This window comes from Choristoneura fumiferana, chromosome 20 (genome assembly GCF_025370935.1).
Source record: "Choristoneura fumiferana chromosome 20, NRCan_CFum_1, whole genome shotgun sequence".
Lineage (NCBI taxonomy): Eukaryota > Metazoa > Arthropoda > Insecta > Lepidoptera > Tortricidae > Choristoneura > Choristoneura fumiferana.
Window position 1 is genome coordinate 14,554,996 of NC_133491.1, and position 25,759 is coordinate 14,580,754.

At 42.8% G+C, this 25,759-nt stretch overlaps 2 protein-coding genes across 3 annotated transcripts; both read right to left on the reverse strand.

The window, feature by feature from the left end:
- Positions 1-3,292: 3,292 nt before the first annotated feature.
- Past1 (putative achaete scute target 1) lies at positions 3,293-24,919 on the reverse strand. Of its 2 annotated transcripts, XM_074102953.1 has the most exons (4): positions 23,538-24,919; positions 11,833-11,928; positions 6,871-7,041; positions 3,293-5,252 (listed from the first exon to the last, which is right to left on the reverse strand). In XM_074102953.1, the coding sequence occupies exons 1-4, from the start codon at positions 24,760-24,762 to the stop codon at positions 5,050-5,052; spliced, it is 1,695 nt and encodes a 564-aa protein (XP_073959054.1). In that variant the 5' UTR covers positions 24,763-24,919; the 3' UTR covers positions 3,293-5,049. The 2 variants fall into 2 exon arrangements, with proteins under 2 accessions (XP_073959054.1, XP_073959055.1); XM_074102954.1 differs by lacking the exon at positions 11,833-11,928 and having other exon boundaries at positions 23,538-24,912.
- LOC141438903 (uncharacterized) lies at positions 5,909-6,864 on the reverse strand. The gene has a single exon (XM_074102955.1). It carries the CDS (start codon positions 6,713-6,715, stop codon positions 6,200-6,202), a length of 516 nt encoding a protein of 171 aa, XP_073959056.1. The 5' UTR covers positions 6,716-6,864; the 3' UTR covers positions 5,909-6,199.
- Positions 24,920-25,759: the final 840 nt, after the last annotated feature.

A 25,759-nucleotide genomic window follows, 5' to 3' on the forward strand; every position in this document is an offset into this window, starting at 1 on the left:
GCTTCTGTTTGAATTTATCTTGGACACTGTTTTCTTACATGAATGAGACCGAGCTGAATGTACTTAAAATAGATGTTGTGGTGGTACGTTAGTGAATTGTGAATTTATGCTCATCGTAATGCATATGGTGAAATGGAACGGGTGATGAAGCCCAAAACTCCTCAATAATGAATGTCTCTGCATCAGAAAAAGCAATTTTTCGTAAAAGGTGATGAGCAGTTGACATTAAACTATTGTAGCTCAGAACTTTTAAGTACACTTAAAAGCGTGCGAAAAAAAATGTTATAACAAAAAATAGAACAGACTAGAAAAAACCATGAAAATAAATTTCTAACAGTGAAGTCGGTGCCTCAGCACGAGCCAGCAGGAGTGATTGAATTATAGTAATTACTATAACTCGTACCCAACAGACTTAGAACGGTAGTCGATTCTAATTAAATTATAATATTCGTTTTTACCTTGATTGAGAATTCGATATCGGCACAGTTGCATGTTCACCTACTGGAGAATGCGTATTTTCCAGGGAAAAAAAGTCACGCCCTATTATCACTCATCTGGCCCATAAACGATCTCTATGGAAAAACGTCGATTCCATTCCGGGCCTTATGCGATGTGCATCAAAATATTATAACAAGTCCAGATTTAATTAAAAGCTTAAAAGGTCAAACTATTTAAGCTGCACTTACTAAATACCTTGTAGAAAATCCTACTCACGTTACAGGATTTTTTAGAGGATAAGGAATCTAGCCAGCACTTAGAACAGTAACCAATAGATAATCATATGCTTTGTTTTACTAAACAGCGAAGGCTCCGACGATGATTCATATGCGGTTTGAAGGAAAGATTAAAGGTACTGCCACATATGCCTGGATACTGTCAGATCCATCTAAATAACAATTCAATCGGTACTTGAATTAAAATATATCGTTTTTACTTGCTTTCGCCCGCGTGGAATTCGGTTATCGCGCGCTGTTCCCTCAGTATTTTGTATATGTATCAATGGCCCATAAACTATCTCTATGCCAAAAATCACGTCGATTCCTCGCTCCGTTTCGACGTGAAAGACGGACAAACATACAAACACACTTTCGCATTTCTAATATTAGTATGGATTACTTATAGCTTTTATGGTGACTCTATTGACATCCAACCTAGTCCAGGAATGTATACCAAAATTTCAAGCTAAATCCGGCTACTGGATGTGGGTTTTAAGATTTGACCTGTACTGTCGTTTAAAAAAGGGAGGGGTGGGAGTAGGAATAAAATAAGTATAAATCATTGACTTCTTAACTATTTATTACACTCTATGTATAATTTATGATATTTTAATAAATTTACATATAATTATGTACACACAGTAGCAAATGTAAAAACGTTCGACGCGCCCCGCCCGGCCACGCCTCCGCCGGACAGCCGCAACATTACGGCGCCACGGAACCCGCGTCGCGGGGCGAGCCACAAAAATACATTCCAAATATCTAGCGCATATAAAAAATCTGTATTTACATAGAGCTCGGCTGGCGATAACCCTAGTTCCTTTTAGAGTAAATGTAGCCGTTCCAAATTAGCCGAAACCGGTTTGACAGATAAAAATGTTGCCAGAGTTTAGAAAAAAATAATAGACATAAGTAAACTTCGATGATTCGATGCAACTCAGTGCAGCCTGCAAGTTCTGCCTGCGTCAATGAAGCAAGTTCTGTTCAAATTTCAACCCGAATATACAGTAGTTTATTTCAATATAAAAAAAAATCGTGAAACCAAAGCAATGGCATCCAGAGCTTTATTTTTTATTATAGACAAGAACAGTACGGTTCACTAGCAACATTTGTCCATGTTGATCTGTCAAACCACTTCGTCTAATCTTGGACCGGACTGTAGTACAAAGTACAAGGTTCTATAAACCGGCCAGCAGCGGAGCGGGCCCTGGCGGCCGATATACCGCCACTGCAGCCTGCAGCTGCAGCAAGGCACTGAAATCTGCAGTTCCGATAAATGCAGGTTTGATCATGGAACAGCTGTCCGGTGAGCGAGACAGCACTACCTACGATTAGTTAGGCCCACGTTACACATGCCTGTAGCCTGCATGTTTTTGTCCAAGCAGCTAAAAGTCCAAACTTACTACAAGCCTGCAAGCTCACAGGCATATGTATTCCGGCCTTTATTTGCATTAGAGTTACGACCGATCATCGTCTGTGAGTTGAAAATTAACTTAATGATTGTTATTGCTTCTGTCCTGGCCCAGAATCACCTAATAGGAACACTTAATTACTGACATCGAACCGAACTTAACGTAAGCGACACAGAACACGCCCAATGATATAAGCCATTAGCGTTAGTTTTTGAAACAATAAACGTCTCGATGGTGATTGGTTATTTCTCCAACACTAAGGCGCCATAGACGCAGGCAGGCGTTTGTTGCGACAAAAACTTTACATTATAGGCTAAGATTAAGAACTAATACCGACGACGATATGTAAACAAACGTAACTCTCAGAGCACCGAAACTTAACCTCCCCGAATAAATTAAGTATTTAACCTACACAATGGGAACAGCTATAAAAATAAAATTTTCAAATACTTGCGCGGGATGATTAATAGTCCTAATTAATTATAATTTAGATAAATAACAAAATATGACATTAATTAATTGCAACGTTTAGATATAATTTCAACATTCATCTGATGAGAACTTTGCGTTTTTTATGCAACGAACAGAGCGTTATAAAACTATAGATAAAACGTATAACGAGATGTACATCTATATAGATTTAGTATATCTATGCACGTTTTACGTTTACGACTAAGTCTGTCGTGTCGTGACTGATATTAGTAAACTATACACACGGTGCACAGTGCACGGATTATAGCCGCGCCTCGTGACAGCTAAGCACCCGCCACTCGTAGTGTTCGGAAAGACTGAGAATATTAGCTTTTATTTTAATATCTCGACTTAAATTTTGCTCGAGAAACAAAACTCTTCAGCTGCTTCTGCATTTAAGAGCCTTGACTTTATAACTTTAGGTGTTTTTATTATACTATGCTCATTCTTTGCCTTCCAGTTGTTCATTTGAAAAGAGAAAGCTAAAATTTTTACACAAAAACTTATCATGGTTGTTGATTTCGCGTTATTTGTCCGATAACCTCGAATTTGACAAACTTCAGCCTTAAAAACGTTTGCGACTAAAAGCAGGCCTGAGATTTGAAAAAATGGCTTGAGCCTTTTTAAGACTGGCCTTATTAAAACGAACAGAAAGCAGTTCTATCATTCGCGTCCTAAAAAGCACTCATAAAAATGAGGGCTAAAAGACCAATCCTTCCGAACACTAGTCACTCGCCGGGCCGCGACCCGCGACACAACAATCACACAACTCGTTCGTTCGGACACACGAACTGGACACACAATATCCCGCGGTACGCTTTGAGCGTACAGAGAATATAATCTGTCGCTATAACAATTCAATCGTATTAACAAACATTAAGGACGCTGCGGCGCCATTTGGTGGTGATATTATGCACTTACAGCTCGCAAGTCGGCGCGATCCGTCCACGCTTCCATACAAAACATGAGCATTTTTGTTAATTATTACTTAAAATGTAAAAATAATTTAGTCTCGACGGAGTCGAAGCCGTCGACGGATCGATCCGCACTCTATTATTGCAACAGAAACAACAGCCGAAAACGTATCAATAACTAGACCTACCGTGCCGAGATGCCGCGGTGGACAGTTCGGCTCCAAGTCACGTCAAACAGGGCTGGCATAAGGTTAAGTAATACTTTTTAAGTATTTAAAAACATACGTACATAAATCAACAAATGATTACGTAAAGCAATCAAGCATCAGCCAATCTCCGACAGATCTTAGCAGCTTAATGTACTCATTGGTTGATGTACCGTGGCGATGCGATTCGGTTTCTTTCAAACTTTTTTTAAATACTTAAAAAGTTCAAGGATTTATTAGTAACTAGTAGCGGCCTAACCATCCTCACTCTTTTATGCTGTAGGTAGATAAACTAAATTCTAGAACGATCATGACAACATAAAAACAAACTTGAAACTTAGCCTCAAATAGATATGCAAGTATGTTGAGTTGTGTTTTTGAAAATAGATTGAATCCCAGATTAGGATATCTACAACCAGACAAGTAAGGACGGCCAGATCTAAAAGTTTCCGAGACGACCCAGCGATCTGACAGCAAGCTTGTAGGTTTTAGCTCGAGTCAAGCGGCGGACCATTTACAACGTCCACTTAAGCATCAAGAAAACATTGTATGGGCAAGGCCTCGCAGCTCCAATCGCCATATCTTTATCACTACTAAAATGTAATAATATATCCATGAACTAAAACCATTCAATTAGGTACTTTATACGAACAATGACTACACACAACTGTCATCGAATAGCGAAGTATTAGCACTAGCTACTATTGCTACCAACCGCTATATTGATCTACCAGCCGACTAACCGCTAACGGTTTTAGAGCGAATCCGTGAAAATACAGACCGGAGTAGTCGTAGAACTATTTGCCATCCGATTTCAGCATACAAATAGTTCTACGGATATTGGTACCGAAACCGTTCGAGCGTTCTTATTAGCATTCATAAAGTAAATTTTCGAGAGACAATCAACTCTACTGCGTGAAGTGACACAGCATTAGTATTGCCTTTAGTTCACGGACATATTTCTTGTTGTTAGGTTGTTGTGGGGCAGAAGACGCTTCAGATGCTTCGCAGCTAAACCTTTAAACTGAGGCCTTACTGTCTAACACAATCACAATCGTTTCCACCACTTCTTTCTGACTGTCACACGGCAAAAGACGAGGGTTAGACAATACGGCTTCAGCTGAAGCAAGAACCGTACGCGGTTGCCGTCAAGCCACTCGGCGCTCCACCACCTGAGAACTCCACCTCGACAGTCGACACCTGGCCCTGTACTACTAATTGCAAAATTCGAAATTCGTATCTTGCCGTCCCGCTGACGCTAATATTATGTAATACGAGAGTGAGAGGAACGGTACGATACGGGGGGGGGGGGAGGGGGGAGGGGGGAGGCTTAGTTCCTCTTGGTGGGCGGCACGAGATGCGGCGGCAGCTCGGGCGGCAGGTCGTGTCCGTCGATCTTGACCTGTATGAGATGCATGGCGAGCGCGAACTCCTCGTCGTCCAGGAGCCCGTCCTTGTCGATGTCGGCCAGCTTCCAGATCTTGCCGAGCACGGAGTTGGGCAGCTTGGACTTGACCATCTCCGTCTTGGCGGCTGCGGAGAGAGGCACGCTCAGACTTGCAAGGGGACGCCGAATGATGCTACGGTCTGGCCCGAGACAAATAAGTGCTCTTCCAGTTTCGATCAGGCTTCCCATCGTGTTTTAGGATGGCAGACCACTTATTTGACCGACTGTACAATCATGACCTTTAATTTATGACCTATTTAGTTAGCAAAAATATTATCATACGCGTACAAAATGACAGATCTGGTATTCGATTAATGGGTCCCAAAGAAAAGATCGTGACTGTATTTGAGGTGCAATAGACAAACATAAAACATGAGGAGCGCCATATTGTGGACATTCGGTGGAACAATTGACTCAATCGCATGAGATGCCGATGGCAGTAAGAAAACCGAAATAAGCACAGTATGGGTAACTTTCTTAGTGCACATATAATATATGCGACGGTGGCGCCCACTGTTCGTGGAAACACTCAAAGGGGTGCATTTTTAGTCAAGTTTTAATCGGTTCGATTCTACAGCATGCGTGCAATTTTTCCATTACTTAAACATAATGTTATGTATGATTATTAATTAGGTAGTAAACTAACGGCTCGCAGAAACTCGATGGTGCCAACTAAAGGGCACTCTAGGTATAATCCAAAGTCGCCGAATCGCCGACTTATCTTGCCGAAATGGTTGGCGTCTTTGGCCTTCAATTCCGTAAAGCAAATCGTTGCCCGGCGGCATTACGATAGCGGGTCGGCGTCTTTGGCGTGTAAAACCGAGACAGTAGGTACCAAGTGGGTTCGACTCGACAGAACATGCAAACGTCAAACAAACAGCACATGCTCACAAACGCCGGCGAAACTAGACGCTCGAAGATTCGTCATCGGTATTAGATCCCAACCTCGCTAACCCAGCACCACCCAACTACCTACAAACCATCAACCGTTAACTATTTAACAAAACAATCCTACAAATACAACAACTCATTATTAGTTATTAACCCCCGAAGCCAAGCTACTCGAAATTCGCTTCAACACCTTGACAAAGTTGCTTCGAGTGAAGATATCGAAAAACGAGTCGATCCGCACCAGCTCTTCCTCCGGCCCAAAGGCAAGAGCCTTCGACGCTTCCAGCCACGACTGCGGCGTTTTCTCCACGACAAACTCTAGGAACGGTTCCCCGGTGAACACGTACGCTACCGTTAGAAACATAATCTCCACCGTAATCGATATCGTTACGATATTTAAAAGCAATAGAATTATGAACTTGATGGACTGTATGATCGGTTGAAAGAAGTTGGATTGTTCTACTTTCAAATCTAGATTGTACATCGGTGCCGATTCTTCTTCAGAGGTGGCGCTGGAGTCGCTGGCGGCGGGTTCCGTGGCGGGAGAGTCGGGTCTGCTGGGGGCGTACGCAGAGAAGCGAGACGACTCGTGCAAGCTGTGGATAGAGACGCGAGAAGACATGGCCTCGCTCTCGCTCACTAGATACTGCGCGATCATGTTGCAGTTTTGCGTGGAGAGAGCTAAAGCATCAGCGAGTCTCTGGAGCTGGGGCGAGTGCTGCAGAGTGCCGCAGAGCTGGGCGAGGAGAGAGCACTGATCTGTGGAGGCGAGCAGAGCGCGCCAGGCGGGGTCAGGCTGCGGGGGGCACGTACCGGCGCCGGTGACCTTGCCGTCGACAGGGTTGAGCCCCTGGAAGATGGAGTCGTAGCGCGGCTTCTCGCGGCTGCAGATCCACTCGGGGTCCCCGTGGCCGGCGTCCACGCCCTCGCCGCGCCCGTAACCGAACGGCGACACTTGGTCTTCTACGCCCTCGAACGCGCCTCCTGGAATGTGACGAAGTGTAGTTTAGTGATGGTGTATTTTCTTTATTTCAAAAACAGAGCATGATAACCACAATTGATAAATCCTAAATAACATTTTGCAGGGGCGTTCGGTTAAGTAACCCTGAGATATTCCGGATATAAAACACTTGTATACTTTTCGAACACTATTAAATAAATACGACAACAACAAGCGAATGCAATGGCTAATTTATATCATAGCGGTAATGTTAAAAAATAAAGTAATAATGCACCCGGAAAAAAATCTATAAACCTTGGCATTTAGTGGAAAGCAATGCCATGTCGGCTGTCGCGCTCGTTTGACTGCAGTAACTGAGATTTATAGACGTATTGTTTCCCATTAATTACACAATAATCGTTTATGAATAACTAAACAATCTATAATAGGATGCAGGTAAATTGTGGTTAGAAATTTGAGGATGTTATCATAGCAACCAGCGTTACGGATGCAAAACAAATGCGAGACCGTGAAACTTAACAAAGTCCCGTGTTACTTCCTCGCACCTGAAGCACGTTTCAAAGCCGATGCTGCCGGGTCAACACATATTGTTATTGGAAATAATTGATTAGTTGCAAGGAGCGCGGCGGAAACGGCCAGCCCGCACACTTCGTACAGTCGACCAAAGATTTCTCATTACTCTGTTATTTTTCGTAGCTTTTTAAAAATATGGCTTTTCTATCATAGGGAAATTTTGTCAGTGTCTCGTGTATTTGCCGTTGTTCAGTAATAAAAATTCTAGAAATGATATACAAGGAAAGAAAAAAAAACCGAAAATCTTTAATTAAAAAAATACTAGTACTAAATTATTTTTAGGAATTCTCGGTGCACGAGTCCAGCTTGCATCCAAGAGATTTTTTTCTGATATAACTGTCGTGAAAATGGTAAGGAAATAATTTGGTGGACTATAATGCCCATACGTCAGTACGTGACCGCATCATCGTGTGAAAATTACTGGCACTACGCTAACAAGCGTTCCATTCGTCCTAGAATCTAGAATTTTCCGTATGGCCTACTGACGAGCAGCACGGCTGTCATACACCATGAATTCTTCCATCGACCTCTTTAATTTAAACATCCTCATCGCATCTCCGGCTTTTGTACGTCCCCAACTAGGCACAGGTTTCCGTATTAGATGAGCGGTTTGGGCTACAGCCCACGTTACAGCTACAGTTCTCACGCGAGCCAGTTAAGATATCTATATCTGTGGGAGCTTCACACACAACTGCTTCTTAGTTGTGTGCAGAATCAATCCCTAACAAATATTTTCTGCATCTTGTAAAAAAAATCAAATGAGATTTTGCACATAAATTCCAGAAAACTCAGGTGCGAGCCTGGCTGGGTTGAATCCACGATCTTTAGCTTGAGAGGCCCCAGGTCAAGCCATTATGGCTATAGGTAGTGCCAGGAGAGTTGAAATGAATCACACACACAGCTACATGAAGAACTGATTGCATAAAAGGAGAATGAATGAAATGAATGAGTGAATGTCAAAATCCCGCTGTCATTACATGACATGTTCTTGTGTGCGTGACCTCAACTCTGATGGCACTACCTAACCTATACCACAGCTTATTTATGTAAAGCATTAAATATTTCTCCATATTAGTAGCTAAGCAGCAGGTTGTCTCACCGACATGGACGGAAAGCGATTGGCTATCGAATCATTTTCTCGCTCAAGAAGAGCAAAAACAGATACTAAGGTCCTGTGTGAGTACAAGAGGACAATATATTAATAGTTGCGCTGGCGTCATCCATTGTCGGCGGAGCTCGTTCTTACATCACTTTTGTCCAGCGACAAAGCTATAAAACTCGCTGAGCTATAGATACTCACTCAGCTGAATCAACTTGGCGGCCGCCCCACGACAGTCTTGAATAGCCACACTTGACTTGCACCAGGCTGCAATACTGGCGCTCGCAGGATGTGGAATATGATAAGCATCCGTTACAGGCACTTGATTTTATGGGTCGCATATACAAGAAACTATGTGGAGATTAGGTATAGAGATATAGTGCTGTTCAAAGGTAACTTCAAAATAGTATAAATCGCGTATCGGCGTATCCGAAGTAGTGAGCAGCCCTGGCGGGCGGCCCGCGGCCCGCAACAGACATCATCTCGCGCGAGGTCTTACGTACATTCAAACTTCTTATCGATACTTTTTACTTCGCAGTTTATTGTTCTACGAGAATTAGTTTTTTAATCGATATTCTTACGCACAGTTGCATTGCAATTTACTGATCGAAGGTCAAGTAGATGTAGGTCAGACTGATGCGATAAAAACAAATCAATTGACAGCCGATGACGCTGAAGTGCATTTAACGGTGTGTGACGCCGACTGGACGACACTGTTTTAGTTTGGTTAACCTTGACGAGGCGATAAATCAAGCAGCCGGCGAATTGAGCAAATTGGCGTTGTTGCTCGTATGGGTCGCCCACGACACGACACAAACAAACACGCAGCCGCTAGCGCCGAGCGCTAATATGAGCGACACGTGCTCGGGCCCACTCGGATGTCTGCGCTAGCCGGGTTTAGTCATCTGCGATTCGTTAATTACTGTTGACACGTCGCTATTAAATATTTAAAACAGTAGGAATTCTGCGCATACCATATCCTACCACTCACTATTCCATTACGTAAGCATAGTTACATATTTATGTATACCTACCGACCGCGACCTAACAAGGAATAAATAGTACACAATAATGAAAACATCTATGTACTTTGCGCGATGTGTATGTGTCACGATATTTTGTTAATGTATGACGTAGGCCCAGACTGTACTGCAGTTTGCAGACGGTTTTGTTCCAAAAGTAGACGAATCGATCGTCTGCCGTGTCGCCGGGGCACCGGATCGGCCCGCGGAGTTTTAGGCACATAAGATCCCGATCACACAACGGTTTCTTGGCAAACGGTCCCTTGTGCAATGTAGCCCTTTGCAAAACGTCCCTTTCTTAAAAGTACCATCCTTTTCGCAAAAAGTCCTTTCTGTAAAAGCCCATTTAGCGGAATGTCCCTTCCGCATTAAGGCCCTTATGTTGCTTACGTTCCGTCTGTGGAGCGTCCCTTTTGCAAAACGTCACAGCTACAAAATGATCCTACTTATAAGTACAGAGACTAGTACGGTTTGTAAACGGGACATTCTATAAAAGGGACATAATTTTATAACATTTGAAACTTTCGTGACTTTCACTAATACCTAAAGCTACTGTTACACTACACATTAACATTAGCTTAACTGTAACACTTAATCACGCTAAGTAGCGTGATAAAACCTGGATGCTATAATAGTTATGGACATAATTTATGTGAAGGACGTTTTGAGGTTGGGATATTTTGAGAGAGAGACATTTATAAAAGGGACCTTTTGCGAAAGGGACAATCTGCGAATAGGACTGCGCCTAAACCTCTGCAAATCACGATTCCGAACCAGTTGCTGCGACAGCTGTCAGTGCCGTTACATATAACTGCGACAGCAAGTACTGCCACTGCAATGCACGCGCTACCGCAACCAAGGAAGTGACGCCCTGCAAAAACGAGCTGCATTCCGCCTCATATGCCTATATGTATATGAACAAGGAAGTCCATCAAAATTGCACAAACTCGACATCATCTACCATGCAATCCTGACAACCTAATGTAAATGTGAGTTTAGTTTGTCTGTTACAATTTCCCGCTCGCCCAAACTACAAAATCGATAATGCTAAAATTTGGAAGGAGATAATTTAAGTCTTTAAGATCTTAGGAAGGATCCCTATAGGATTTTTACCTCAGAAGGTTAGGTTATGTTCTCGCGGGATAATGATCAACGAATTCTTCGCAGACGCAGCTAGTGACAATAAATATAGGTGTGCTTTGTTTGTATGTGGGGGTTAATCTCTAGTAATGTTTGAATTTTGAATCAATTCTAAGAATAATTTCGCTAATAGAAAGCTACACTATACTTCTGATTAACATCTAGGCTATTTTACGTCTCGTTAAAAAGTAAAATCCCAGACGAAGATGCAGGTAACAGCTAGCAACAGCATTTGTTAACCACAATTAAAAAGCATGAAAACATTTGTACCCCCGTACGTCAACGTAACCGAACTACTTGCTGAAATATTCCGGAAGCATTTTAGACAGTTTGCATAGCGTCTCTATGTTAACAACAATAACTAGTAACGGATGTAGACGGCGCAAAATAATGCTAAAGGTTGCGTGAGCTAGGATCTAGGTTACGCAAATTATGTCATGTAAATAGTTCATACACAGATAGCGGTAATTAGTCTCCGACGGCATGCCTTTACGAGGCAGATGACTATCACATGATAACGCACAGTAAACAAAGCGCAGATCAAAGTCAACACTGCCCTGCCATCAATAGGTCAATACTAGACAATGATTTAAATAAGTCAGCGTCACGACTTCGGTGTTCCGATACGCGCACGTTATCAGTTTTGATGGTCACCCCAATGACAAATATAGGCATAAACCGCTTACAATGTTAAGGTCCCGCCATTACATAATAAACAGGTAATCTAGTTATTACGTAGCGAGTGAAAGTGTAGGAAGCGAGAACATTTAGCGACGGACGGTGGACAAATCGATTTATGATTACACACCCGCACACGACGACACGACAGCACATCACGCGAAGCCAAGTCAACAATGCGTCAATGTCGAGCGACAATAGAGCTTCTGAGAGAACCGACACCAGCACAGGGAAGACAGGAAGGTCTGAGGCGACAACCGGCGCAGTTAGCGGACGGCACAGGAAGGCCAGGCGCAGGATACCTGTATCCTCGGCGTAAGAAGGAAGCGCGTCCGCCGCCCACCGCCCGGTGTAAGACAGCGCGCCGTGGCCGCGCCTCGCGATCGTCGCCTCAAACTCTGAGAATTCAATGTGCATTCAAAACGACATAAACCCTTCATCAAACATTCACAGGCCGACAGGTTCAGAGGGACATAAGATTACTGAACACTTTTTGTGACAATACCGTTGCAATCTCCCAAAAACAAGCACTTCTGACCAATGAAGTGTCAACAATACGCAGTGATAAGGCTTTATCTTTCGCCAGCCGGCAACGCGCTCACAGTTTCAAAGATAACCGAATTAAATGGAATGTAGGAAAGCAAATGTTCTATAGAAATGGATATGATTTGTAGAACTAGGTCATTTGTAGGCGAAGCAAAAGGTCAGCATAAAACAATTAAGTACACAAGTAAGCACATTAGTAGGTTTCTATAGCTTTTTGGTTTGCTTTCATTAAATGTCTTTGACCTTTGAAAGTATAATTTACAATTAATGTATTCTAACTATCAACATCAACAATGTAGCAAGTTGCGTGGGCGAGCTTGTAGATCACCTTGGTAGCGCAGACGCATTGTATTGTTTGCTTAGAAACCAGAGCATCGGTGGAAGACAATTGATTGTTTATTTGTAGAGAAGTGAAAATAAAGGGGAGCGGAGTACCTTGTGGTGGCATTCATTCACGCGCGCATGCGCGGCACGTCGCACCATTATCATACGCCATCGATCGCGCACAATGGCACCGTTATGTTATGCGCTAGCGCAGGATTATTCGATACCTTACCATTGTTTGCCAAAGCCTTAGGGGATGACATCATGCGAATAAACGGAGAGTAAAGATAACGAACTTTACATCACTGATATGTAAAGCTAACATTGGCATAAGGTGTTCTGTTTCAAGTTTTATGAGGCCTAATGTCCAAGGATTCCGCGAAAAGAAATGTGTCTTTTTGCGAATGTATCGGGTATGGGTAGAAAGCGACAGTGGCCCAGTTTGGAGGCCGAATACGGCGCAAGTGGCAGCCCCTCTTGGAGCGCAATTTGCAGCAATTGGCGGTCCGGTTAACAAACAACAATGCGAATGCAAGTCCCGTTTAGTAATGAAGCGGTTCCGACTTCAGAATGGGTCGCGTAAGTTAATGCGAATCAAACATTGGCTAGCAGTAACTATTAACCGATTTACGGTCGATGCGATTTGTGTTATTGTTACACATTTCGTGCCGCTTGTAGCGTGCTCTGCCCACGACGCAAGTATCTACTACCTGCCTGTTGGTTTTAGCTAGTTTTATGAATCAAATTAGCAATAATACGAAGGACGACATAATTTCAACTAAGTGAATAAGTCAATGAAATTAACATGTTCGCCTGCGCGGCGAATCGGCCTGTTATTTATTATGTAGTTTAGTCGAAAGCGCAACAAATGTCAACAAATAACTGTCTTGATCCTGCACAGTGATGGTTCACTTTCAACAAAACGGGGATAACAACACATTTCGAATTAAGATTAACTCCAATTCAGCTCGTCAATGCACTATCACTTGACTGCACGGCTAACTAGGTCACCGAGCCAATTGAGACTCAATGCATCAATTTCTACTCTACAAAAGGGAAAAGAACAATCGAGAGCCAATTCGGAGGGTCGCAGAGCAGGCGCGGGCGCGGGCGCACAATGGAAGCTGCTCAGTCCAGTGATGTCACAGCGGACGCGGGAACAATGCCCCCGGCACAATTAACAACTGTTGTGCTCTTGTGTTAAAATTATCAACCGAAATCAAGTGCACGCATCATGGCGGAACTGGACCGCCAACGAACCTGCCATCGCCACGTGACTGAGTATCCTTTCCTCCTACAAATTTCATGGCTCTCGTAAGAGCAGAAGCAATAATAAGCATTGACTATTTTAAGCAGCAGGTGCATTATGGGAGCCTGTTCTAAGCCCTATCCAATTCAAGTAAAGGATCATCTAGTAGCTTTTGTCTCTGACGTCCCAAGTACATCAGCTGATAAAATAAGAGCCACGTAAGATGCTGATTTCTAAATCTGATTTAGAAAGCACAAGATTGCATATAGTGCACATGTAACTGTAGATCACAGATTACAAACAAAATAGTTAATGTTACGGATTCTGTTATCCAACTAGGAACAACAGATCCAGGCGACTCACCACTCACAGTGTAAATAGCAGTCATAGACACAAAGAACATTTTCGAGTAACGACTGCCAAAAAGAATACAATCACTACGTGTCAACAACAGCGGTGGGGAAGTATCCAGATGGAGAGACAGAGCATGTCTAGTCTCTAGTGAGCGTCTCCGTTCCGTAACGCTTCAATGGAAGCCCACTCTAATCGTAGGAAGAAGAACTAGAGTAGCGTGTCAGGTTGCAACGCGCCGCTTAGTCTTGCGACACTAACTGCAGCGATAGCGATCGACCTGATACCGGATTACATTGTATCGGGCGATCTAGAATGTACTACAGCCACTACAATAATAAGTTTCACTTGGGCATAAAATTTTAATAATATAAATGTCTCTGCCGGGAATGCCAGCCAGATGCGATGGAGCACTCAGCCGTATGATGGGTCGGTCACCAGTGGCCAGGCAGGCCGAGGCGGAGGGGCGACCTGGACGCGGAACTGAGCGAGTGCCGAACATGGCTTGAGAAAGGGGATTTGGAGGTCAAGAGGAGCCTTGTATAGCCTAGCTTAACAAATAAAATCCTAACCCATCCATCATCATCAGCTGGAAGACATTAAATGTTGAAAAAAGCTCTCCCCCTTAGAACGCCACAATGAACGACAACTTGCCACATGCATCATCCTAACTCATGTTTGGACTTTCTTTGAGTTTTACAGAGACTGATAGAAGGGCTCACCTTCCAGTGATATTAGTCACCCCGATACGCCCACTTGCTCGCTGTGGCATGGATTAAACATGTGTTAATTAAAGCTGTACGCCGTACTTAATATGGCGCAGAGAAGCATACAATAATAAAATGCGATGGCCACATCAGAGCCCAGTTCTAGAGCATGTCGGAGCCCCTTAGGTACCAAAATAGGGCCACACTCCGTCGTTAAAAATACCAACCAAGTAAACAATGTTTTTTTCGTACCAACCAGTGAATATATCTGATTTTCAGGGTTCTGTTGGGGTCGGAAGTCCTAGGACTGCATACATAACAGCACGGGCAAAGCAAAGACGGGCCTGAGTAACATTAGAAGCTTCCTTTCCTTTAACCCAAAGATATCAAATTATTTTACAATCACCTATGTATGTCAACTACTAGCTTGATTTGATGGTTGAATAAAAAATGGGCTATCTCTCTATTCTGTGAGAATGACCGAGATCCCTTTTTGATGCACCTCTATGATCCCCAAGAAATATGTTTGCTAAATTTCAAGTCTCTAGCTTCAGTGGTTTAGGCCGTGTTTGTTCTGCCAGACAATTAGTTAGTCAGCCACAGTACCTACTCTTTCATAGGTATAGATAGATGGAAAAATTTGGTCAAAGATAGTCATCTATGTCCAGCTCAAATAAGCCTGTTTGTGTGATCATCTGATGACAAGCGTGACGATCCGGTGCGTCGCATGACGCATCCAATTCTCTATACACGACACAAATTATCCCATTCAATAAGCCAGTAACAAAAGCATGTTGTTCCACGATGTTAACGCGTGTGCACAATGGACTATCAGACGCATCGGGCGGCGAAAGTGGCGGTCGCGCTCCCATTGCCACCGCGGGACGGCACCCGCAGCCGCAGACCGAGCCTTGACATTCACGCAGACGCAAACTGCGTTACACTGTGGTTACACTCAAAAATATTATAAGAAAAGATGTACTGGTATGGTACAATTCCGTCAACCGAGTTCTGTAGTAAGATGCTATAATTTTTTATGTGAAAGTGAAAAGTCTAAAATGATATGTAAACAGCTGCAAAAAATACGCCAACAAGATAGTAATCGCTATAGTTACTTCTAAAGAACGCGGAATAATTATTTCGATAATACCTGCCGCGATTTAAACTGGCCGGTAAGATCGTCCGATTTAACCGTTGTAGACTTCTTTTTGTAGTTTTTTGAAGTCTCAAATCTATGTCAGCTAGCCTCAGCCGCTTGAAGCCCTCAAAGAGAATCATCATCATCATCATTAGCCGGAAGAGATCAAACTGCTGAACAAAGGCCTCCCCCTTAGAACGCCACGCTCATAAAGAATATCCATCAAGAATGAGAAGTGTATGTGTATTGATTGTATAATAAATAACAGTAAAAGTAAAAATAACACGTGAATATAGTAAAACACTACCGCTATGATAATATCGTATAATCGTATCTCATTTGGAAGAAAACTAAAACCAGCGCGACTACCCAAGACATCCGGAACTTGCTTTGACTTCAAACTTATAGACGTCATTGAATGCGAGAGCAGGTCAAAAGTCTCGAGCGAGTGCACTCCCTTGCACTGGGCCTTGGCAATCAATCCGCTCGGGTTCGACGCCTCTCGCTGGCAACCGACACAGATACACCACGATTAGACTTGATAAACAAACGATAAGATTGCTCACTTCCGAAGAACTAGATGTGTTACACCACTCGAAGAAATTGACGGCATGATTAATGAAATTCTGCGAGTTTTACCAAGTGATACAGGCGGATAGTTGGACGTTATCGGGTCACGCAGAGGACTGCTGCGCTATCGATCGAGTGTTTGTAATTGCAGCGCACTCATATAGTTAGTCAATAATCGTTTTAACTGTCGCGTTGCAGAATGATATAAAGCGCGTCATGGAATCAGAAATAATGTTATGACTTCAGCTGAACCGAAAAGTTCTAGAACGAAGGAAAATACGTATCGTTACAAGTTGTAACGCTACAAATTTTACATCACTTCTCGGTAATTGGCAAGATATCTTTTTATTTAATCCCGATGAGCTTCCTGTGTTATTTAGAACACAATAGTAAAAAATGAGGGTGAAACAGAGTCAATGAGCTATTAAGAGGCTACCGAGCGCGAGGAAATGTCCAAGTTAACAAGTCGCGCGCTGGCCCGAATTGCGCTTCCGGATTAGCGGCGCGTGCGCGGGCGCCTACAGCGCAGACCTATGACAACAGTGAAACCCCGCGGCGAAACGTTCTCCGCATTACCGCTAACTAATTCCAAACAAACTAGCGCTCGCGCCGCGGCCGGTAATAAAAATTAAGCGATAACCATTTCGACAAATTGTCTCGAGAAAATCAAGGCGATGTTTACGACAATCGAAAGCCAAATTTCTCCGTATGCAAAGTAATTGTAAATTATATCAGGACAATGAACGATACTTAGCGGAATGATCCGTTTGGAAATGCTGACGCTGAGTCAGCCCGGGCCCTGTTCGACGACGATGACGAGGCGATGACGCAACCAGCGATATATAATGAGAAAATGCATAGAAAAGTGCTAATAACTGTTCCGCGGAATCGGAAGACAAGTGGGCCGCTCGGAGATAGCGAGCTCGACGAGGTAACTAGATCATTATAGCTGCATAGATAGTGGATAATCGGCGATAGGCTCACACTTGACACGTACTTAACGTCCTTGTATTCGCGCCCATGCGGGCTATATACATATTATTAGTTAGTCGATAATATCTAATTTTATCCAATGAAGGCAAATAATTCTAAAACAACCTTGACCGTGAGAGCGCAGGCAAAAACTAGTATTTAGTATGCTCTAAAAACCGGACATTGGTAGACAATTGTTGGATCCGCGATCCGAAGGTTGTGTGGAGATAATGGAGCATCAGCACAATGCGCAAGGCCGCCGCGCGGCGCGGGCGCACCCCGGCCGCGGCACCGCCCGCGCCGGCATCAAACACCGGCGCTATTTACGCAAACACCTTATCATTATCAGTACAGTATCAGTACCTACTATGAATTCATTGCGAGCTCACGTGAGACCCGGTGACGCAAACGACTGTTAAACAGCTAGCGGTACTATTAAGGTTATAAGTATAATTAACAGATTCATTTTAAGTTTTATGGATAAAGGTCTTGGCACAGCTTGATAGCTCGCTGGAGTTCCGTGTCTGGTCGTGCTAATAATACAAACGCATGCCTCCGGAGTAATGCAGATCGATACGTTAGAACTCGCAGTTAATTCCAATCTAAAAGCGGAGTAAATGACTAAGACGGAGATAACGATAAACCTGCGGCGATAGAACCCGGAGATTATGATACGTCGATGCGATATATTGCTTTCGCTACGTTACATAGGCGCGTTGCGTAATATGGACATTAATACTTTATGTAAGCAAGTCGTTAGGAAGCTATCGAATTCATTTAAACTCGGTCATTGAATCAATTGGCGCGACATTCTGATATTAGAGCACTAGGCCACAACTGCCACAAGATGGCAACGATGAAGAATTCTGATATAGAAATAATGCAAGGCCAAGAACCTGTCAATGAACCTTTGAGCAATGTTGAAAATTTCTGACGAATCTTGCAAGTAAACCGTTAAACAGTTGAAAACGCTAATTATGTGACGCCAAGAGTTAAAAACGAGTTGAGAGGGCACCGAGAACAAAAGGAGGTCGGATTTTGACACGTACCACGCGACAAACACTAAGTCTCCGTAGACGCGAGACGCCATTATTTTGTTGTATGGAAGTACTTTGCAACATCCGACACGATTAGTAAAGGGAGAGAAGGTCCAACAAGATTACGAGCAAAGCAACAAGCTGCCATAAATGGTTAGATGTTGAGTAGCAGCAAAACATATTGCCAGATTGGCAAGACCCTACATTTATGTTCAATGATAGACAACGAAAAAAACAATTACAAAACAAAACTATATCCTTAAAGCCCGATCAATGCGAAGTTTTTATGACCGACGAATAAATGAAGTAGATGAGCCATGAGCGTAATTTTCCTACTAATTTACAAACGATAAGTTTAATTTAGCCCAGGAAGTACCGATCGATAAAGTCTGCATGTTTTTGCGGCAAGCATCACGCGAAACGGCCAGCGCCTGCTAATGAGCGGAGAACAGTAGAAAGTTCGGACAAATTAGGAAATCGTGAACTGAAAATTAAAAGTATGACGATCACAACATTTCAGATGCGTTATTCGTTTGGCAACCTCGTCTCAGCAGTACCTAAATAACGCTTGACTTAAGTATCAATGTTGTTAGTAAGTTAGATAGAAGGTAAAGTATTTATTGACCGTAGCAAATTATATTTTTGTGTGTATTCTTAACAGAAGACGCTGATTTCGCAAGGAAAAGATTAGGTAGACCATAATCATCAAAGCATAAAGAATTGCATGAGATATTAATCTTAGTAAACTAACATGAAATATTAGATACCAGAAATATGCGAGGATCTAGCGAGGAATGTATTGTTCATGAACCAATAGAAACGCTTCATTAACCTATCCTCGCTCCGCCGAGCTGTTTCCACTAGAGTTGCGCTGAGCGAGGATAGGGAGTACCTGACCAGAGGGGCTACTACGAAACTCGAAAATCGAAGTTCGTATCCCACCGTCCCTTTCACTCGCGTATTAAATGACATAGTTAAGCGTCAGTGGGTCGTTAACATACGAAGTTCGAGTTTGCACTTCGTAGTACCTACAGGGCCTGAGGCCGTATTGTCCAACGCGCTGATGTTCGCGATCGCATTCACCATCTTTCTAGCCTCGTCTTATACCATGTGGGAGAAAGAAGTGGTGAAAACGATTGTAATTCCAAGTCTGTTAGACAATAAGGCCTCTGGAAGCAAACGGCAGAACAGCGCAGGGCTACTACGAAACTTGAAACTCAATAAGTTAGTGTCGTATTCGTATCGTCCCTCTCGCTTGCGTATTAAATAGTATAAGTGTCAGAGGGACCGCACAACACGAACTTCGAGTTTCGTAGTAGCTCTGCAGCCTTTTGATACTTGACATGTTTGGGAGTTACAAAGTGGAAAAGTAAACATGATTCATGGTAATGGAACTATGCGCAATGACTAGTGGTGGTCATTTGGTGATTAATATTGTTTTAATTAGTCAACATTTTTGCGATTAGTTATGCGAATGTCACTTAAGCAGTCTTTACGTCATGTGGTGTACAATCAGCAGCAGACGTAGATAACCATAAACAGTTGTAGAGCCGAAAATTACCGATACGCGATTGTACTGCCAAGATCAATTTTGTTGTTGTTTTATGTGCAACTTTACTGATATCCACGACCACGATGCAACTTTTGGGAATTCCCACAGGAATTAAGTAAAATCGAGGAATTTCAAGTCAACTACCGGATCTAGTTTACAAGTGTGAAGCCGCAGGTAGTCTAGCAAAAAAACAAATATACAAGAATTGGTTATTTAAAGGTATAAGATTTACCCCCTGTTTCACCATCCACTGATTATCTGACGGATAAAGGTGATGCCGTCTCTGTTTGTTTTGTTCGAATAGACGGAGACGGCATCACATTTATCCGTCAAATAAAATTAATCAACGGATGGGAAACAGCCCCTTACTAGTGTGTTTACACTATGGTTGTTTAACCCATTTGAGGCAAGCCACGTCACAACTACCATCGATAAATGAACTAAAAGAATGATTCAATAAACCATCGGTAAAGCCGAGTTTAGACTTGCAGAAAAATCGTGTAAAGCATTACATTGCGAGGCCGTAAAGCCAACGAGTTTGTAGTGGTCAATCGAGTTCGAGCACCGCAATGTAATACAATTTGTACGATTTTTCTTGCAAGTCTAAACTCGGCTTAAGACGGCAATACTTTTATGAAGAGATTATTCCAGCGAGTAGGATTGTGAAGCTACGAATTAGAGAACATTTAATGCACCGCGATTGCAAGCGGGCCGCACGGCCACACTTTCACCGACACTTATTATTGTTATTTATTTAGACAGACTATTGTAGAATCGAAAATACGAAAGCGGGGGAGCAATGATAAAAAAATACAGCAAGTCGTCGAAATTAACTCCCGTAGTGCCAGTGCTTAGTCATAAACTGCGTGCGAATTGGAACATCTGTTCTTACGTCTACTGAAGTTTAAATTTTCTAGACAAATGAGCTAACACTTTCTGGGTTACCCCTTTACCATTGCATTACTATTGCTCGTTCCATTACAGTATAATTTATGGCTCTATTGTTTATTATAAACAGACGAGCACACCAAGTTAAGTCTTATTCCGTAGGCTATTTATATAAGTCATAAATAATTTGTAGATGTGTCCTAGTAAATAAATGTGAAAGTTAACTTTGTTGGTGTGCCTTTGTGGTTGGATGACGTGTCGGCTGTGTTTATTTGAACGAAATTAACCCCCTGTTTCACCATACATAGATTAAATTTATCTGACGGATAAATGTGATGCCGTCTCTGTTTGTTTTGTTCGAATAGACGGAGACGGCATCACATTTATCAGTCAAATAAAATTGATCAATTGGTGGTGAAACAGCCCCTTAGCATTTTAGTAGCATGCCACAAAGATGGCACTTAAGACATTTTTTATCCCGGTTGTTTGTTCAAATTGATGTACCAAGTAGTTGACGCAACCGTTGTGTTGCATGCGACAGACGGACACTCAGTAACAGTAACTGTTTTGTGCTCATTTTTGTCGTATTTAATTTGGAGATTTCATATTGAATAGCTCATTAATCTTATTAACTGAAATGACGTCTCTGTGTGCGGATTTTTTAATTACCTACTACGAATTTTGCGCAGCATATCGCGGGCAAAATCATCTGGATTAACAGCGCTGTATTTTTTTCAAGAAAATCACACTAATTATGGATGGACAAGTAGGTACAGTCACCAGCACCAATATCTGACACAACAAGCGTGCATAAATATCTGATAAGACTCTATTTCTAGGGTCGGAAGGAGGTGTCAGATATTTTTGCACGCTCGCTGTGGCAGATATGAATGCTGGTGACTGTACTTTGACATGTTAATTTATTCGTTTTTTTACAGTAGGTATCACTTTGAGTACTTTATTTTATATTTGGAAAAAAAAATGATGTCCACTTTGTTTAGTATATAACTAGTCCAACTTCGGCAGATCACGGAACAAATTACCGCATCAATTGCCTTTGTGGTAGCTAACAAAAGTGGAGTAATATGGGCGGTAGCATGACCCATTCGCGAGCGCCACAGTATTTAAGTAAATAATCCTAATAATAACACATATTGTCTCTGTTGTCAGCACACTATCAACGGATAGCTGATTCAGGTCAATATCTGTGATAAGACAGCATCTACGTGTGCTGTGTTGTTACAGTCCTGTCTATAGCGCAGCTATATGTGTACACACTCAGCACGTATAGTAGCCTTGACGACGTGATGATAAGTGCCACTCCTTGCATGGAATTGTTAGAAATTACATAGTGTTATCTGGTTTTTGAAACATGTATTGCTCAATGTAATAAAATAATTGATCAATGAGCAATGAGCTACCATTATTGTGGTTTGAGAGTCTGACTGTCCTGAACTTCGCCCAATTGAATGATACTGGGCTCACATGAAGGCATTTAAAAAATACTGAAACTAAGACTGCAAATATTCAAGACTTCAAAAAAAATGGAGCAACAGTCTGAAAAGATGGACAAAACTCATGTTCAAACTTATGAAGAGGTCGAAAGCTTTTTTTGTGTAGATATTATTAATTAGATCATTTTTGATACATTTACAATAAAAACTATGAAAAATATTGGCTTGTCTTTCGTACTTGTATTAAAATGATCTGCTACTTTTTTCTGGACGACTTCTTATGTCCATCCCAAGGTCTCAAATTTTAAATTTTATTTAAATTATTACAGCGGTATAAGCGTGAAGAGATAACAGACAGACGGGCAGAGTTACTTTCACAGTAATATGAGAAAGGATGGATTGGAAAACAAAGATTAGTAGAGCAGACTGAAATTTCAAGGGAACATCATAGTATGGTGGGAGGTTAATAAGTTAACCTCAAGATAAATGTGGCATAGGTAGCCTGCAGTGGCGAAGCGTCCAAAGAACTCTATTCCCACCGGCTTGCCCATTATTTACAAAATAGAACAACAACACATACAGAATTTATGAAAAATTGAAGCAATCTTTGCTTCGGCTTTACCACTGAAATATTTATCTGACACCACGCCACTAGCCTGTACAAACTAACACATAGAAGTCTGAGCAAGAAGGTGCTAACAGGAAATAGTAATGCATAACGTAATACAGACATGACAATGTGTTTAACACATGATAGTTATAAGAAACATTTAATAAAGTAGTTGAGATCACAAAAAAAAAACAAAGGTGCGATTTAAAAAAATGCCCGTTGATTGAGTTGGACAAGCGATGAAGAATTTCTGGGAGAATCATGGTTTAACAGCTCATAAGAAGTATGTCATCATCTACCTTATGCTAGGTTTGTCTAAGACAAATGTTTATGTTTTTGTGGCACAAGCATACTGGACTTTTAGAAACAAAGGCACCTTAAAACTGTTCTTTTGCTAATTTATCAAAAATATTGTACTGCTTTGCCCTTTGCCCTTCATTTACTGTAGTTTAGTTACCCACATTGATAGTGATTCACTGTTTGCATAACACTATCTAACTGGGGTATTTTTAACTTTATTGTCTGGATTAGTTAAAGTTACGTATTGAATAGTTAGTCTGAGAAAGACGTAATAATAAAGTAAAGGATATCAACAGTAAAGCGACTGACCTTTGATGAGTGGCTCGTTGACGACGTTGATGTCTTCCTGTGGGATCATGTCCATGAGGCGGGCGATGTCGGTGGCCAACATGTGGTCCACAACCTCCAGAAGTTTGGGCTTCAGCGGGTGGAATTTGGTGAAGTCGTGGTTGGCCAGCGTCTCCTGCATCTTCTTGATGTCCGGGAAGTCTCCCGGGGAGATCTGCTGCTCCCTCTGGATCCTGTCATACACTTGCCCCAAGTTTTTGATCAGGTCCTTCTTCTTGCCGTCCTTGCCGAACATGGAGGGCATGTCTTTTCTCAGTTCGCTCACTATGTAAGCGTGGACCTTCGCCAGGCGCGCCCTCTTGATGAGATCGTTAAGTTTTCTCAGGGCGGCGTTCCGGGGGAGGGACTGCATGTCTTTGAAGAGATCCTGCTCTTCGTCCTCGAACAGTCTGCGGTTGACGTCGTAGCGGAGCGGCTGGTCCCAGAAGGAGCCGATGTAGACGCGCGCCACCTCGGGCGTCTGGAGCACCTTCCCGAGCGACCACATGAGCGCGCCGTACACGCGCATGAGCTGCTGGTGGTCGATCATGTCGGCCTTGTTGAGGACGATGCGGATCTTGTCGTCGTGTCCGCGCAGCGCCTCGATGGAGCGCCGGAACTCGTCCGAGATGTCCAGCTTGTGCGCGTCGAACAGCAGGATGATGCGGTCGACGCGCTCGGCGAACCACTCCAGCACGCCGGTGAAGTCGTAGCCGCGGTCCACGCGCTGCTTCTCGCCGGACAGGATGCCGGGCGTGTCCACGATGGAGATGCCGCGCAGCACGGGCGAGGCCACGGTGGAGCACTGGAAGCGGTTGAGGAACGCGTTGCCGAACTTGCTGAGCGGCCGGAACTGCTTCTTAGGGTCGACGACGAGCGCGTTGCCGGGCACGACGCCCTCCTTCTCGTCGTACATGACGGCGATGAAGCGGTCCGTGGTGGGCTCCGGCCCGATGCGGATGCCCGGGAACTCGCGCTCGAGCAGGTACTTGATGAACGTCGTCTTGCCGGTGGAGTACTGTCCCACGAGCAGGATCATCGGCTTCGCGTCGAAGTCCGGCTCCTCGAGCTGCGGCGAGTGGAAGTCGTGGAACTGGTAGTGCTGCTCGAGCGGCAGCAGCTTCTGTTTGTAGATCCTTTTGAGACCCTCGACGACATTGTCGATGCTTTCCGATTTTTCGCCCTCTTTCTTTAACCAGCTGAACATTTTGGCGGTTGTGAGTGCGGCGGCGGATCACTAGAACACTCGTTCGCTCACTTCACCACTGAGATTATTTTACGGAAATATCAACGAGACCACCACGATCATCCTCTTGCACGAAAATGAAATGAATGACGTGTGTGACGTGACTGTGTCGATGTTGCCCAGTCTTATTATGATAGGAACGAGGCTTTCTGATGAAATGGATTTTATGGATTATTTAGCAATTTTTGTGATTGTAGAATGGTCCAATAATAATGCAACTTCTTATTTTGATTTCTTTATACAAAATATTGTACTCATGTCATAACTCATAATACATTACTTGCTTGAGTATTATTAATTTGTTCAAGACCCTTTATCCTTGGTATAAGCAGGAAAAAATGGATCTTGAACAGTGGAATCATAAGAAACATCTTTGCAAGGTTGCAACATCCTAGGCAACATCGCAGCAAGGCAACCAGTGTTGCCAATTTAACGACTTTGTCGCTGGAACTAACGACTTTTGCTTAAGTCTAAGCGACCAAAAAAAAGTTTTGACTATAAAAATGGTTAAGCGACTTAACTGGCCACTGTTGGAATACAAATTTAAACAGTTCTAGGACCAACAATAATAATAAATAAATATCACGACACAATTCACACCAATTGACCTAGTCCCAAAGTAAACTTAGCACAGCTTGTGTTATGGGTACTAAGCAACGGATAAATATAATTATATAGATAGATACATACTTTAATACATTAAACACCCAAGACCCGAGAACAAACCATACGTATTTTTCATACAAATATCTGCCCGGACACGGGAATCGAACCCGGGACCTCAAGCTTCGTAGTCAGGTTCTCTAACCACTAGGCAATCTGCTCGTCTAAAAACTGGAAACATTACTACCTACATAATATGGATAGCAATAATGTATACATTTTTCGTCAACTCGATGACGACGAGAATTATACAATGCCAGAAGATCTACTTATATGGAAAGTGACAAACGCGCTT

Bases quoted from the DNA above. Each gene is read 5' to 3' on its own strand.
- LOC141438903 (XM_074102955.1), bottom strand. From the start codon at position 6,715: ATGATCGCGCAGTATCTAGTGAGCGAGAGCGAGGCCATGTCTTCTCGC.
- Past1 (XM_074102953.1), bottom strand. From the start codon at position 24,762: ATGTTCAGCTGGTTAAAGAAAGAGGGCGAAAAATCGGAAAGCATCGAC. The intron at 7,042-11,832 runs GTATCCTGCGCC...GTCACATTCCAG, and splicing joins TTCTTACGCCGAGGATACAG to GAGGCGCGTTCGAGGGCGTA. The intron at 5,253-6,870 runs GTACGTGCCCCC...CTCTCTCCGCAG, and splicing joins CGGCAAGGTCACCGGCGCCG to CCGCCAAGACGGAGATGGTC.